At 45.8% G+C, this 17,294-nt stretch overlaps 1 protein-coding gene across 1 annotated transcript in view; it reads left to right on the top strand.

The window, feature by feature from the left end:
• LOC141111259 (indolethylamine N-methyltransferase-like) overlaps positions 1-16,269 on the top strand; it is a 125,412-nt gene extending 109,143 nt beyond the window's left edge. The window contains exon 3 of the mRNA XM_073603403.1: positions 15,706-16,269. Coding sequence (XP_073459504.1) covers positions 15,706-16,129 — 424 coding nt within the window. The 3' untranslated portion in view covers positions 16,130-16,269. The remainder of the gene's footprint in view (positions 1-15,705) is intronic.
• The last annotated feature ends 1,025 nt before the right edge of the window (positions 16,270-17,294 follow it).

The raw sequence follows: 17,294 nt of genomic DNA, 5'->3' as shown, positions 1-17,294 counted from the left end.
CCCTGCAGAGCTGACAGAATCCCTGCCCCAGTTTGGTTCCTGTCCCCTAGGCAGACCAACTCAAGCACCGCATGGCATATTTTAGCCTGACTGTTTGCGTAGCCCCTTGAACGCTTAAGGAGCACCGCTAGTTCAGGGGACAAATCTGTAGAAGAGGTCATAGAGGAAGAAAAAGAGGAGGGGGTGGAGGAGAGAGCTGTGGCAGAATCACCACTAGCATTTTGGAGGCATGGTGGTGGAACAAGCTCCAACAACACTGAACCCTGTTCTGCATCCTTCCCAGCTGCCAACAGAGTTGCCTAGTGCACCGTGAAGGAAAGGTAACGTCCCTATCCATGCCTTCTGGACCATGAGTCAGCGGTAATATGAACCTTACTGCTGACCGCCCTGTCAAACGTGGCCAAAACATTGCCTTCCACATGCTGGGAGAGAGCCAGAATGGCCTTCCGTGAAAAGAAATGGCGTTTTGGAACCTGCCACTAAGGTACAGCACAATCCACAAATTCACGAAAAAGGGGCAGAGTCTACCAGCTGAAAAGACAGCAGTTGCAGTGCTAGCAATTTGGCCAAGCTAGCATTTAGACGCTGAGCATGCGGATGGCTGGGATCGAATTTCTTTTTACGGTTCAGCAACTGGGGTAGGGAAATTTGCCTGCTGAAATCAGATGGTGGTGTACTGCTAGCAGATTGGCTGCAAGTACTTGGGACACCTATTTCTATACCTTCATTCCTCTCAGTGCAGGTTTTTGAGAGAACTGGAGGTATAGTAGGGTTGGAGATCCCAGATGAGGAGAAAGGAGAAGTCTGCCTTTTTTTTGATGTGGGTCTTTCAAATGCTGTTGCTAACGGACTGCATTGCATGTCGTCATATGTCTGGTCAAGCATGTGGTGCCACAACGGCTGCTGTTCTGGCCACGCTTGATCTGCTTCAGACATAGTCTGGAAACAGCAACGGTGCGATCTGCTGCACAAGTGTCAAAAAAGGCCCACACCAAGGAACTTTTAAATGTCAGCGGGGAGTCAGCAGCTCCCTGCACCTGCAGAGCTCTGTGGTGTGATGCAATAGGGTGACTGCCCTTAAGCTGCCCCCTAGAGGACATCCTGCCTCATTGGAGTTGTGCCTCCTCCTCCTCCTCTCTTATCTCAGGCACCCAAGTATAGTCAGTGACCTCATCATCCCCTCCCTCCTCCTCACTGAAGCAAACTTGGCAGTATGCTGCAGTTGGCAAAACATGACTGCCAGTGTCTTGTCCTTCTGTGGCACCCCCCTCTCTCTGGGCTCACGTTACTCCCTCCCTCAACCATCATCAGGGCCTTCAAATTGCTGCAAATTCTCCAGCAGCATGTACCCAACACTGTGGTCGAATAATTCTGGGGACTCCTCCGTGAATGATGGTGGGGCTACGGAAGGAGTGACTGTGGACAAGGAGCTGGTGGAATAGGCTGCTTTGGCAGCTGCGTTGGAAAGCAAACTACTCTGAGCCTGGATGACAGAGGATGAGGAGGATGGGGACGGCTTTTATATCCACTCTACCAACTCTTCTGCATGTTGTGGCTCAATAACACGGGCAGCAGCAGAAACAAAGGACAAGTGTGCCCTACGGCCACCTGCAGAGGATGCACCATGTCCACGACCACCACTGTTGACTGTAGACACAGGGGCTGCTTGCCCTCTTTCAGTGGCCTGTGAGCATCTGTGACTTCTCGGTGGCCTTCCGGACATGACGTATTTTTTGTTTTGCAACACCACACTACACTGTATTAGATACTGTGTACACCGCCTGAAGTGTAGTAGAAACTGTACACACATCCTTAAAAAGAAAGAATGCACTGGTGAGCTCAGCAACACCAAAAGACCCGGAAGACAACGGATAACAACTGTGGTGGATGCCCGAAGAATTCTTTCCCTGGTGAAGAAAACACCCTTCACAACAGTTGGCCAGATCAAGAACACTCTCCAGGAGGTAGGTGTATGTGTGTCAACATCAACAATCAAGAGAAGACTTCACCAGAGTGAATACAGAGGGTTCACCACAAGATGTAAACCATTGGTGAGCCTCAAAAACAGGAAGGCCTGATTAGAGTTTGCCAAGCAACATCTAAAAAAGCCTTCACAGTTCTGGAACAACATCTAGTGGTCTGGCTGCACAGGAAAATGGCCGCATAACTCTGGAGCTTCCGCCGCTGTCAGCTGAAATTCAATCAGCAAGGAGGTAATATCACCCGAAAACGTGCCCCGATCATGGGAACGGCTTCCATACACTCCTCCGCATCGCAGTCCCGCTCCCCCCCTACGAACAACAAGGGGGTCTGAACCAGAACATCCCGGAGATGTCCAGGACAAAGAGGGGTAACATGGCGCCGTCCTGCCACAGAATACCTCAGAATGCCTCACCGCCTCGGTCAGGACCCCCACCCGAACCTCACATAACGGGCCCTTCATTGTCAGGAGACACTGACGTTCTCCCTCCACAGCACCTCAGCATTAGGGATGAGCCGAACACCCCCCTGTTCGGTTCGCACCAGAACATGCGAACAGGAAAAAAGTTCGTTCGAACATGCGAACACCGTTAAAGTCTATGGGACACGAACATGAATAATCAAAAGTGCTAATTTTCAAGGCTTATATGCAAGTTATTGTCATAAAAAGTGTTTGGGGACCTGGGTCCTGCCCCAGGGGACATGGATCAATGCAAAAAAAAGTTTTAAAAACGGCCGTTTTTTCAGGAGCAGTGATTTTAATAATGCTTAAAGTCAAACAATAAAAGTGTAATATCCCTTTAAATTTCGTACCTGGGGGGTGTCTATAGTGTGCCTGTAAAGGGGCGCATGTTTCCTGTGTTTAGAACAGTCTGACAGCAAAATGACATTTTGAAGGAAAAAACTCATTTAAAACTACCCGCGGCTATTGCATTGCCGACAATACACATAGAAGTTCATTGATAAAAACGGCATGGGAATTCCCCAAAGGGGAACCCCGAACCAAAATTAAAAAAAAAAAATGACGTGGGGTCCCCCTAAATTCCATACCAGGCCCTTCAGGTCTGGTATGGATATTAAGGGGAACCCCGGCCAAAATTAAAAAAAAAAATGACGTGGGGTTCCCCCTAAATTCCATACCAGACCCTTCAGGTCTGGTATGGATTTTAAGGGGAACCCCGCGCCAAAAAAAAAAAAAAAAAACGGCGTGGGGTCCCCCCAAAAATCCATACCAGACCCTTATCCGAGCACGCAACCTGGCAGGCCGCAGGAAAAGAGGGGGGGACGAGAGTGCGGCCCCCCCTCCCTCCTGAACCGTACCAGGCCACATGCCCTCAACATTGGGAGGGTGCTTTGGGGTAGCCCCCCAAAACACCTTGTCCCCATGTTGATGAGGACAAGGGCCTCATCCCCACAACCCTGGCCGGTGGTTGTGGGGGTCTGCGGGCGGGGGGCTTATCGGAATCTGGAAGCCCCCTTTAACAAGGTGACCCCCAGATCCCGGCCCCCCCCCTGTGTGAAATGGTAAGGGGGTACATAAGTACCCCTACCATTTCACGAAAAAAGTGTCAAAAATGTTAAAAATGACAAGAGACAGTTTTTGACAATTCCTTTATTTAAATGCTTCTTCTTTCTTCTATCTTGCTTCATCTTCTGGTTCTTCTGGCTCTTCTGGTTCTTCTGGTTCTTCCTCCGGCGTTCTCGTCCAGCATCTCCTCCGCGGCGTCTTCTGTCTTCTTCTCCTCGGGCCGCTCCGCACCCATGGCATGGGGGGGAGGCTCCCGCTCTTCTCTTCTTCTTTTCTTCTTTTCTTCTTTTCTTCTCTTCTTCTCTTCTTCTTCATTTTCTTCTCCGGGCCGCTCCGCAATCCATGCTGGCATGGAGGGAGGCTCCCGCTGTGTGACGGCGCTCCTCGTCTGACAGTTCTTAAATAACGGAGGGGGGCGGGGCCACCCGGTGACCCCGCCCCCCTCTGACGCACGGTGACTTGACGGGACTTCCCTGTGACGTCACGGGGAATGCCACAGGGAAGTCCCGTCAAGTCACCGTGCGTCAGAGGGGGGCGGGGTCACCGGGTGGCCCCGCCCCCGTTATTTAAGAACTGTCAGACGAGGAGCGCCGTCACACAGCGGGAGCCTCCCTCCATGCCAGCATGGATTGCGGAGCGGCCCGGAGAAGAAAATGAAGAAGAAGAGAAGAAGAGAAGAAAAGAAGAAAAGAAGAAAAGAAGAAGAGAAGAAGAGAAGAGCGGGAGCCTCCCCCCCATGCCATGGGTGCGGAGCGGCCCGAGGAGAAGAAGACAGAAGACGCCGCGGAGGAGATGCTGGACGAGAACGCCGGAGGAAGAACCAGAAGAGCCAGAAGAACCAGAAGATGAAGCAAGATAGAAGAAAGAAGAAGCATTTAAATAAAGGAATTGTCAAAAACTGTCTCTTGTCATTTTTAACATTTTTGACACTTTTTTCGTGAAATGGTAGGGGTACTTATGTACCCCCTTACCATTTCACACAGGGGGGGGGGGCGGGATCTGGGGGTCACCTTGTTAAAGGGGGCTTCCAGATTCCGATAAGCCCCCCGCCCGCAGACCCCCACAACCACCGGCCACGGTTGTGGGGATGAGGCCCTTGTCCTCATCAACATGGGGACAAGGTGTTTTGGGGGGCTACCCCAAAGCACCCTCCCAATGTTGAGGGCATGTGGCCTGGTACGGTTCAGGAGGGAGGGGGGGCCGCACTCTTGTCCCCCCCTCTTTTCCTGCGGCCTGCCAGGTTGCGTGCTCGGATAAGGGTCTGGTATGGATTTTTGGGGGGACCCCACGCCGTTTTTTTTTTTTTTTTTTGGCGCGGGGTTCCCCTTAAAATCCATACCAGACCTGAAGGGTCTGGTATGGAATTTAGGGGGAACCCCACGTCATTTTTTTTTTTAAATTTTGGCCGGGGTTCCCCTTAATATCCATACCAGACCTGAAGGGCCTGGTATGGAATTTAGGGGGACCCCCCACGTCATTTTTTTTTTTTAATTTTGGTTCGGGGTTCCCCTTTGGGGAATTCCCATGCCGTTTTTATCAATGAACTTCTATGTGTATTGTCGGCAATGCAATAGCCGCGGGTAGTTTTAAATTAGTTTTTTCCTTCAAAATGTCATTTTGCTGTCAGACTGTTCTAAACACAGGAAACATGCGCCCCTTTACAGGCACACTATAGACACCCCCCAGGTACGAAATTTAAAGGGATATTACACTTTTATTGATTGACTTTAAGTATTATTAAAATCACTGCTCCTGAAAAAACGGCCGTTTTTAAAACTTTTTTTTGCATTGATCCATGTCCCCTGGGGCAGGACCCAGGTCCCCAAACACTTTTTATGACAATAACTTGCATATTAGCCTTTAAAATTAGCACTTTTGATTTCTCCCATAGACTTTTAAAGGGTGTTCCGCGGCATTCGAATTTGCCGCGAACACCCCAAATTGTTCGCTGTTCGGTGAACTTGCGAACAGCCAATGTTCGAGTCGAACATGAGTTCGACTCGAACTCGAAGCTCATCCCTACTCAGCATACATGATTTGAAAGCTTTTGCAGCTGACATTAAAGATACCCTGTCAGCCGCCATCTCAGAGCTGAGACTTGATATTCATGCAATGGCTGACAGGGTTCATGAGGTGGAAAAAGTCACAGCACAGCAGAGCACGGTCATCCGCAGGACCACAAAGCATGTGGACACACACACACACACACACACACACACTACAACTGAGGGATCTCCAAAGACACATGGAGGACCTTGACAATAGAGGACGCTGCCATAACCTCAGAATCAGGGGTCTGCCTGAATCTGTAGGTGCAGACCAACTCCCCTCCTCAGTCACTAGCTTGTTCAATGGGCTAAACAATCAGCCTCATTCTGCAATTGCAATGGAAAGGATCCACAGGGCCCTCCGGCCCAAGGGGAGAGAGACTGACCTCCCCTAGGGACATTATTTGCTGTATTGTGGACTACAAATTAAAAGAAGAAATCCTGCGTCAAGCACGAAGCAAACAGCAACTCATGCATGAAGGAGTTTCTATTCAGATCTTTCAGGATCTATCTGCTATCACACTTCAACACCGCAGGGATCTGAAACCTCTTCTGTATGTCTTACGCTCCAAGGGAATCCAGTACAGGTGGAAATTTCACTTCTGCCTCTCTCCCACTCATCAGGGCCACACAGCATTACTGAAGGTGCCTGAAGACCTGCGTCCATTTTGTGACACCCTGGGGACCCCTATGGTCGAGGTCCCTGCATGGTACGCCAAATTTAGACGTACTACTGGTTTTCCCGGCGAGAGCCCTGCAACATAAAAAGGCATCTTGGACCATTCACATGATTAAGGATCCCCTAGGACGTGCTCACGTGACCACAGAAGATATTGCAGACCAGTTTGTCCACTATTTCACTAAACTCTATAACCTGCCTTCCCCTCACACAACGGGATGCACCAACGACAGGACTGCGCTGCTTAACGCCTTTTTAAAACAATATTGTCCAAATCCCATTTCAACTGAGGACTCGGCGAACATAGATCAGCCTATCACAGCGGATGAAACCCTTACTGCCCTAAAACAATTTAAAACGGGTAAAAGCCACGGACCGGATGGCCAAACGGCGAGCTATTATAAGGCTTTTTCTAACATACTCACCCCACCACTAAACCAAGGCATTTAACTCTTTATCATCATCTCCTCAAGCTACCAAAGATATCCTCGAAGCCCACATAACACTCATACCCAAACCAGGCAAAGACGTCACAATAGTATCTAACTACCGACCCATATCCCTTTTGAATGTGGAAGTGAAACTTTATGCTAAAATTCTTGCTAACCGCATACTACCCCTACTCCCCAAACTGATCTCATTGGACCAGATAGGTTTTATCCCTGGACAAGAAGCCAGGGATAACACCATAAAAGCAATAAACATTCATCAATGGCTCACGGAGAAGGTGTTCGACAGGGTGGCATGGGACTACATGTCAGCTACATTTCAGGCTATGGGTTTCCCAGCCCACTTCCTTCACTTAATAATGGCATTATACTCTACTCCCACAGCCAAAATTAGAGTCAACGGCTGGCTGTCGAGCGCCTTCTCCATCTCGAACGGCACACGCCAGGGATGCCCCCTCGACCCCCTAATTTTTGTGCTCACTCTTGAACCCATGCTACGCAAAATAAGAGTGAACCAAGACATTAAGGGCATTAATGTTCTAAACAAAACCTGTAAAATCGCAGCATATGCGGATGATATTCTTCTCTTCCTCACTGACCCCATTACCACCACCCCAACCTGCTTAAGGAATTTATCTTGGAGGTGTGTTTGGGGTCGTTATCATGATGGAATACTGCCCTGCGGCTCAGTCTCCGAAGGGAGGGGATCATGCTCTGCTTCAGTATGTCACAGTACATGTTGGCATTCATGGTTCCCTCAATGAACTGTAGCTCGCCAGTCCCGGCAGCACTCATGAAGCCCCAGACCATGACACCCTCACCACCACGCTTGACTGTAGGCAAGACACACTTGTCTTTGTACTCCTCACCTGGTTGATGCCACACACGCTTGACACCATCTGAACCAAAAAAGTTTATCTTGGTCTCATCAGACCACAGGTCATGGTTTCAGTAATTCATGCCTTTAGTCTGCTTGTCTTCAGCAAACTGTTTTTGGGCTTTCTTGTGCATCATCTTTAGAAGAGGCTTCCTTCTGGGACAACAGCCATGCAGACCAATTTGATGCAGTGTGTGGCGTATGGTCTGTGCACTGACAGGCTGAACCCCCACTCCTTCGACCTCTGTAGCAATACTGGCGGCATTCATACGTCTATTTCCGAAAGGCAACCTCTGGATATGATGCTGAGCATGTGCACTCAACTTCTTTGGTTGACCATAGCGAGGCCTGTTTTGAGTGGAACCTGTCTTGTTAAACCACTGTATGGTCTTGTCCACCGTGCTACAGCTCAGTTTCAGGGTCTTGGCAATCTTCTTATAGGCTAGACCATCTTTATGTAGAGCAACAATCCTTTTTTTCAGATCCTCAGAGAGTTCTTTGCCATGAGGTGCCATGTTGAACTTTCAGTGACCAGTATGAGACAGTGAGAGTGATGACACCAAATTTAACACTCCTGCTCCCCATTCACACCTGAGGCCTTGTAACACTAACGAGTCACATGACACCGGGGAGGGAAAATCGCTAATTGGGCCCAATTTGGACATTTTCACTTAGGGGTGTACTCACTTTTGTTGCCAGGGGTTTAGACATTAATGGATGTGTGTTGAGTTATTTTGAGGGGACAGCACATTTACACTACTATACAAGCTGTACACTCACTACTTTACATTGTAGCAAAATATTATTTCTTCAGTGTTGTCACATGAAAAGGTATAATAAAATATTTACAAAGATGCGAGGGGTGTACTCACTTTTGTGAGATACTGTATATATTAATACACCGCCTGAAGTGTATTAGAAACAGTACACCACAGAATGCAATGTAGATATAGGCTACACTGGATGCAGAGTGTGTATGTGTGTATATATATGTGTGTGTGTGTGTGTCTGTGTGAGAGAGAGATCAAATACACTGCCACTAACTGAATAACATGCCTGCTTAATTTAAATCAAGCTATTGCTCTGTCCATACCAACAACACTACACAGGGCCGCCATGTAGGCAGCCTTATATAGTGTGGGGTGTGGACTTAGTCCCCCTGAGCCATGATTGACCAAAGGCACCCTGCCTTTGGCCAATTATGGCTTTCTCAGCAGAGCGTGCTGTGATTGGCCAAAGCATGCAGGTCAGGTGCATGCTTTGGCCAATCATCATACAGCAATGCACTGCGATCTCGCAGTGCATTATGGAGCATTCTGCAATGCTCAAATTTTCCATGAACGCCCCATAATGTTTGCTGTTCGGCGAACGGGCGAACACCCAATGTTCGAGTTGAACTTAATGTATGTTCGACCCGAACATCAAGCTCATCCCTATTTCTAGCCTGTAACAGGCTGTTGCTGAACTAACTAAAGACTGTTAGTTCCCCCAGGAGTGAACCAGCAGTAGCTGTACAAGGGAACCTAGTTTGTGCAGGTGGAAGGAAGAAGCGAAATCTGTCAATAGGGAGGAAGTTGTCCCTGGTTTTAATTGTTGGACATTTTCAAGTTGGGTATCCCATAATCCCTTACCTAGGGCCATCTTAATACAAGGGCACTCCTTGACATCATACTTGCCAACTGTCCCGGATTTGCTGGGACAGTCGTGCTTTTTACTAAACTGTCTCAAGATGGCCGTGTCCTGGGAAGAGTACCAGAACCTATAATGTGCCCTCCTGATCCTAATATTGTGCCCGTCTGACCCCTTCAGTACTGTGCCCTTCTGCATTCCCCAGTGTACTGTGCCCTTTGTGTTGATTAGTCTTTGATTTTTTAAAATTTTTTTTTTTTTAAATGATTTTTATTGAGTTTTGCATGTTATACATAGAGTACAGTGTTACACCGTTATGTTGTACCATATTACATTAACATAGGTATATCTATTTAAACAATCTAATCTTCAAGATGTTATTAAGGTAATGGTCTCGTAAGGCGTATTAATATCATTATTATAGTTATAGCTGAATAACATGTTATCCATATGCGGATATAATATTGCTGGAAATTTAACATATAAAGAAATAATAACATAAAGGGAGGGAAGGCAGGAGGGAGGGAGGGAAGGGAGTAGGGAAGGGAGGGGGAGAGGTTGAAGGAGGTTCATCCATGGTCTGATCTCATGTGGACATAGTGGAAGCATCTAAATTTTGAATTTTGAATAGTTCATCTAATATTTGTTAAAGTCAGTTACCTTTAAACCATGTTGTCCAAATTTTCCAATTTTTATCAAACTTTTCTTTTTGGCCATTCTTAATGGCTATCAGAGATTCATAAACATAATATGTCTGGGTGTTTGTGAGGACTTCGGATACATTTGGAGCTCTGTCTGCCTTCCAATGTTTGGCTATTAGTATTCTTGCAGCTAGGAGAATATGTGTGATTACAGTTTTGAATTCAGGAGGGAAATTTTCAATACCCACATTTAAAATTGCCAAGCTTGGTTTAGGGCGGGTCAGAATTTCCGTAATGCTAGAAATAAACCGGAAGACAGAGTTCCAAAAGCTAGTTAGGTGCCTACAGGACCAGAACATATGTAATAGGTTACCTATGGAGCCACATTTTCTCCAGCATAGCGGGGAGCCATTGTTTCCAAATTTTGAAATCCTGTAAGGTGTAAGATACCAGCGTAATGCAATTTTCTGGGAAAGTTCCCAGTGGTTGACACATTTTGAAGCTTTGTAGAGTGATCTAAATGCGCACTGCCACTGTGAGTTCTTAATGCATACGTTTAGATCTGTTTCCCATTTCTGGAAAGGTTGAGATTTGATAAAATCTAGTTTACTTTGAAAAATGTTGTAGAACAGAGAGATACCTTTTGGAGGAGTGGGTTTCGAGGTGAGATATTTCCACGCCTCTTTAGGTAGGTATATATGGTATGATTTAATAGAGCGTAGGAGATGAGCTATTTGATTATATTTATATTGATCTGTAGGGCATAGATTATATTGGTCCTGTAGTGTGGTGAAGGGGATAAGGGAGTTATTGGAATATAAATCCGTGATAAATTTTATACCTCTGTTGTGCCATTCTCCCATGTTAAGATTGGGGATGGCTTGAGAGATAATTGCTATGGGTATAGGGATTTCCTGGAGTTGGGGTGGCGTGGTTGGGTTTTTACATAGGTCTCTCCATGCAGATAATGATGCTTGGAGGGTGAGTGGGAGGGTATGTAGTGGGTGGGGTTTCCACACATCGAAAAGTAGGAAACATTGTAGGTTGTTAGAAGGAATCAGAGTTCTTTCAATTCCGCACCATAGGTTGTCAGATGTTGGGTCAAACCATTCTTTGAGTTGTGTAAGAACTGCAGCACGATAATAGTCCCTAATGTCCACCAGTCCCATCCCTCCCGCTCTTCTATGTTTGACCAGGAGGATTTTAGAGCATCTTGGTCTCTTGGATTGCCAGATGTATCTGGAAAGTAGAGTATTTAAGGCTTTGATATGTGTGTTGTGTATTGGGACAGCTAATGTTCGGAATATGTATAGTATTTGGGGTAAGATTAACATTTTGAATGAGGCAAGACGGCCTGACCAAGTTAGTTCTATTTTGGCTAGTCTGTTTCTTTGGTGAGTTTAGTAATTAAAGAGGAGTAGTTGGTTTCTGCTAGATCATTTGGGTTTTTGGTCAATGTAAGACCTAGGTAGGTGATGCTCGTCTTGCTCCATGTATAGGGGAAGGATGTCTGAAGTTCGGATTTTAAGGAGGGGGATATTCCTAAATCTAGTATAATTGATTTTGTAAAATTGACTTTATAATATAAGATGTTGCTAAACTCATTTAGGGTATTGTGTGCATGGCTTAATGATATTTTGGGTTGTGAGAGGAATAAGATGATGTCATCTGCAAATAGATTTATGTTGTGTGATTTCCCTTGTATGGAGAAGCCTAAGATTTTCGGATGTGTTCTGATTCTTTCTGCAAGGGGTTCGATCAGTAGGTTAAAAATTGAGGGGGAGAGGGGACAGCCCTGTCTAGTCCCGTTTTATATGTTGAAGGTGTCAAATAGTAAATTAGATGTAAAGACTTGTGCACAGGGAGAAGAATACAATGCCCGTATAGCAGATAGGATGGGGCCGGCGAACCCGTATTTTTGCAGGGTTTGGTTCATGTAACCCCAATGTATCCTGTCGAACGCCTTCTCCGCATCCAAAGAGAGGAGCAGAGAAGGCGTCCGACACGACCCGGCATGTTGTATTATGTTGATGACTCTTCTGGTGGCATCGGCCGGTTGTCTTCCTGCCGTGAAGCCAGATTGGTTGGGTTTTATAAGAAGTGGGAGGATTGGAAGCAGTCTGTGGGCCAATATTTTTGCATAAAGCTTAACATCAGTGTTAAGTATTGATATTGGCCCGAAGTTGGCCGGGGAGGTAGGCTCCTTACCAGGCTTTGGGATAGTTACTACATATGCTTTAAGCATTTCTGGGGGAAACGAGGCAGAGGACATCGCAGCAGAATATACTGTTTGCAGGGTTGGGGCTAGTATGGATTGGAATGTCTTATAATACCCATTAGGGAGGCCATCTGGGCCTGGAGATTTACCCAGAGGGAGTGATTGTATCCCCTTCTGGATCTCAGACTCAGTAATGGGGGCATTAAGGGTCTCAAGTTGTGTATGAGATAGAGAAGGGAGATTGAGTTGCGCTAGAAAAGCCTGAATTTTCTCCTCAGTTGGCTGTGGAGTGTCAGGGTCTGTTTTCAGATTGTATAGCGTAGAGTAGTATTCAGCAAAGGAGTTTGCTATGTCTTTGGGATTGTAAATGTTGTGTTTAGTGATGGGGTGTGTCAAGAAAGGAATTTTGGACTTGGTTCTAGCTATCTTGAGCCTCTGGGCTAAGAATTTGCCTGCACGGTTGCCCGATGAGTAATGAGACATTCTAAGGTATTGTATATGTTTGTCATATCTTTCGATCAATAGGAGTCTGAGATCCAAACGGAGTTGGGATAATTTTTGGGCATTGTGAGGGGTAGGGTTTTGTTTATTTACTGTCTCCAGGTCTTTGATATCATTGATTAGTGAGTTTAGCTTTTGCGTCCTCTGCCTCTTCTCCCTTGCACTTATCTGAAGCATCAACCCTCTAACAAACGCTTTATGGGCGCACCACAACACTGCCGGATCTGACACCGAACCAGTATTGGCTTCAAAAAATTCAGTTAGGTTTTTACTTAAATTCTTAACATGCTGTGGCATTTGAAGAATACGTGTGTTGGCTCTCCATATATATGCCGGGCTTGGAGTGTGCCCCTCCACCACCGTGACCGATACAGGAGCATGGTCAGACCATGTGATATCATGTATGGTGGAGGAGGACACTGCCTGCAATAACATTTTATCAACCATAATCAAATCTATTCTGGAATATGAATTATGTCTAGCAGAATGAAAGGTGTAGTCCTTCTCATTTGCATGTTGGCAGCGCCATACATCGAATACATTTTCCGAGTGTAGCAGAGGCTGAAGTGAAGGAGGAGGACGCTTGGCCTTGGAGGTAGTGTCCAAAGAATGGTCAGGTGTTATGTTGTGGTCTCCACAGACAATCAGAGATCCCTGTTGAACGGTAGAAATTTTACGGTAGAGTCTCCTCAGGAAACGGAGTTGGTGAGAGTTAGGAGCATATAAGTTAGCGATGGTAAAGGGTTTGTTATTAAGCTTTCCTATGAGTATTATATATCTTCCAGCTGGGTCTACATGTGGTTCCAAAAGATGAAAGGCTACAGAGTCTCTAATAGCGATAAGGACCCCTTTTTGTTTCGAAGGAGCTGAGGCTAGAAAAATATGAGGAAATTGCTGGTGTTGAAAATGTGGGGTATTACCAGTGGCAAAGTGTGTCTCTTGAAGGCATAAGACATCTGTTTGGAGCTTTATTGCTTCTTTCCATACAGAAGCTCTCTTGGCCGGGTGGTTGAGACCATTTACATTAAATGAAACTATTTTAAGCGCCATTTAGAGTAGTATGGGGAGTGGTGCGTGTAGTACCTTGGTCTCTTTGGAGTAGTCCATCTTGTTTTGATGAGTCGACGTTGGTTGGGCTGGTTGTTGCTTCTCGGGTCCACTTTGATGAGGATGTCCACTTGGAGCTCAGACCAGTAGAGGGAGAGAGAGATCAGAGTAGGGGAAAAAATAAAAGATAATTGTAAAAAAAACAAGTATTGCAGAATAACTGTGGGGTTGAACTTGCATCTGAGGGCACAGCAAATGCCCATATCTCAAGCAGGGGGGAAACTTTGGTACATGCTCCAGGCCTTAGCAGGAACCTTGATGCGGTGAAGTAGAATTAGGTTTTATATTTGGGTGTTTTTGAGTTGTTTCGTTTGGTACTGCTCTTTCTGGACACTGTTTGCCATTCGTACTGAGTGTCGAGTTTTGCAGGGGGTGAGGGGCCCTCTGAGGGGCGAACGGGCAGTATGTCTAGTGATCGGAGCAATTTGAGTCCCTCCTCCACGTCTGTGATTATCGTAGTGTTACCATCATGGGTGACTGTTAATTTCACGGGGTATCCCCACCGATATGGTATATCGTGGTTGCGGAGAGCTTTGGTCACCGGCAATAAGGCTTTTCGTTTTTGCATGGTGAATTGTGAGAGGTCTGCGAACAGTTGGAGGTGTGCAAACCTTTCTGGGGGTTGTTGGTTTTTACGGAACGCAGACATGAGTTGTTCCTTGGTCTGGTAAAAGTGTACTCGCATCAGCACGTCCCTGGGTATGTTGTCAGGGAGGTGTGCTGGCTTTGGGAGTCTGTGAATGCGGTCTATATAGATTTCATTATCTGGGATGTTAGGTAAGAAGGTTTGGATTAGATCCTGTGCATATTGCTGGAGTTGTGGGGGAAGAACATTTTCAGGGATCCCTCTAATCTTAATGTTGTTTCTTCTTGACCTGTCTTCAAGGTCGGCGACCTTTGACCTAAGCCATGTAATCTCATCAGACTGGTCGTTATAGGCGTCAATCAGAGTATTGTGAGATGCTGCAAAATCCCCCATTTTATCCTCTATGTGATCAACTCTTCCCCCTATAGCTCCTAGTTCAGATTTAAAGTTGTGTACACATTGCATCATATCTGTATGCATAGAGCTGCGTAGGGAGACAAGCATATCGTTTAAGGTGGTGTCTGATACAGGCTTACCCGTTGTTGGGAAGGCTGTGAACGGGTCCACCAGCTCCCTTGTGTCCTCCATGGTATCCGGAGTCATGCTGCCTTGCTGAGTGTCCTCCGCCAACCGAGGTTTGGACTTTGCTGGGCTGCGGGACATGGGTGTGGAGGCACCAGGAGAGCTGTGTTTGGAGCCTGCTTGTGAGCCCGGGCTGGAAAACGCAGACCTCGCGCTGCCTGTGGGGGAAGGAGGATCTCGCATGGCGCCGGCGCCATCTTGGAGAAGGCCGCGGTCTTTCATCTGGAAGAAATCCGGTAATTTCTTCAGCTGATCGTTGTCCTTTTTCCTGCGGGTCATCTTGCGATAGTTGCAGGGCTTTTAGGCTCGTTTTTGAGGTTGAGCAGGGTCGTTGTGTCGTCCCCAAGGCTTCGGTTCCTGAAGCTGGAGCGGAGCTGTGGGTTTAAGCGTCCATTCAGCTGCGCGGTAGCCACGCCCCCTGATTTTTTTTAAATTGATTTTAATTAAAGTTCTAATGAATATATGTTTAATTCTATGAACTATTTATACTTTTTTTCTTGACAGTAGGTGCGTAAATTGAGGCAAGCTGGTAGGGGTCCCAGTGCATTACTTTGCCCAGGGGCCCATGATGTTATTAAGATGGCCCTGCCATTACCCCATCCAAGTTATCATCCCCTAATAAAACAACAAAAAACAAGCCAAAGGTCTGATCACTGTGTCTGGATGCGAGAAGGAAATGCTGTGTGACTGGCTGTGCAGTAGTGGGGAACCCTGCCATTAGCAACTCCTACGGGGGTAGTGCTACACTAGTATGACAATTTTATTTTAACTTGTCAAATTACAGTCTAACTGAATTTTGGCAGAATTGCTTATCACACCACATCACTTTATATTGAAATATTTCCTGTAATGTCCATATTATGTTTTTTTTTTCTTTCAGAGATCAACTTCAGGAGAAAGAAATGAGCCTAAGGTCATCCATCAAGCAGATTTTGAAATGTGATTTTGAACACGAAAACATATCTTCCCCGGTGCAACTACCACTTGCTGATTGCATTATCAGTGCTTTAATACTGGAAAGTATCAGTAAAAATGAAGATGAATACATGAAGAATCTGGAGAAGATCATAAAGCTGCTAAAACCCGGAGGCCAACTGTTACTTATTGCGATATTAGATACAACTTACTGGTCTGCTGGAGCAGAACGGTTCCATTGTTTTAAATGTAATGAGGAGTTTGTGAAAAACGCCTTTGGTAAGGTGGGTTTAGTCATTGATTACTGTGCAGTGCAGAGGAGACGCAATGTCAGCGATATCACTGATTATAAAGCTATGCTATTCATTGTAGGACGCAAAGGGGAGTAGATGATTGGAGCCAAATAAACCTAAATAGCATTATGTAATGACCTACTAATGGCAATCAGAAATCACAGCAGCTGCGCTAAAGTCAGCAATGTTTTTTTGCATTAATCTGTGTTAAATTGTTTTAACAAATATCGCTATCTTAATAAAGATCATTCAGAATATAAATGTGTGTTGACTTGTCTTGGAAAAATATTGTAAACCTTTTATGTATACAATATATCTTTTTATCTATTTATTGATAACCAACGCATTTCAGGACATTTACTGTGTGCCTTTCATCAGAATATGGATAAAGATTATGTAAAAATACAATATCAGATACAGTGTATGGACAATATATTAGAAAACATAAAAAAATTAACATTATCAGGTTCAATACTTAAACATTATTAAAACTTTGTGAGGAGAAAAAATATAGGAGATTAAATTGAGTGTTAAGTGTTGTACAGGACGGCAGGGATGGGTCCTGGATGGCAGCTATATTTCCCCACTATTTGGGTTGTGATCCCTTTAACCACTTGCTTACTGGGCACTTTTACCCCCTTTCTGCCCAGGCCAATTTTCAGCTTTCAGCGCTGTCACACTTTGAATGACAATTTGAATGACAATTCAGCGCGGTCATGCTACACTTTACCCATATGACATTTTAATCATTTTTTTCACACAAATAGAGTCTTTTGGTGGTATTTAATCACCACTGGGTTTTTTAATTTTTTTCTAAACAAACGAAGAAAGACCGAACATTTTTCAAAAATATTTTTTTTTTATAGTTTGTTATAGAATTTAGCAAACAATTTTTCTCCTTCTCTGATGGGCATTATTAGGCTGCACTGATGGGGACTGATCAGGAGGCACTGATATGAACTGATAGATGGCACTGATGTGCACTGATAGGTGGCACTGATGGGCACTAATAGGTAGCACTGGTGGGCACTGATGAGGCTGCCCTGATAGGTGGCACTGATGGGCACTCATAGGTGGCACAGATGGGCTCTGATAGGTGGCACTGGCAGATGGCACTGATAGACAGCACTGATAGGCAACACCGAAAGGTGGCACTGGTAGGCAACACTGATAGGTGGCACTGATGGCTACTGATTGGCAGCACTGATGGGCACTGTTGGGACTGCATTGATAATCAGTAGGGATGAGCCGAACACCCCCC

Source organism: Aquarana catesbeiana, linkage group LG10 (assembly GCF_042186555.1).
Source record: "Aquarana catesbeiana isolate 2022-GZ linkage group LG10, ASM4218655v1, whole genome shotgun sequence".
In the NCBI taxonomy this organism is placed as follows: domain Eukaryota; kingdom Metazoa; phylum Chordata; class Amphibia; order Anura; family Ranidae; genus Aquarana; species Aquarana catesbeiana.
The sequence above is the reverse complement of the archived record's forward strand: the minus strand, read 5'-3'. Positions and strand labels throughout refer to the sequence as shown.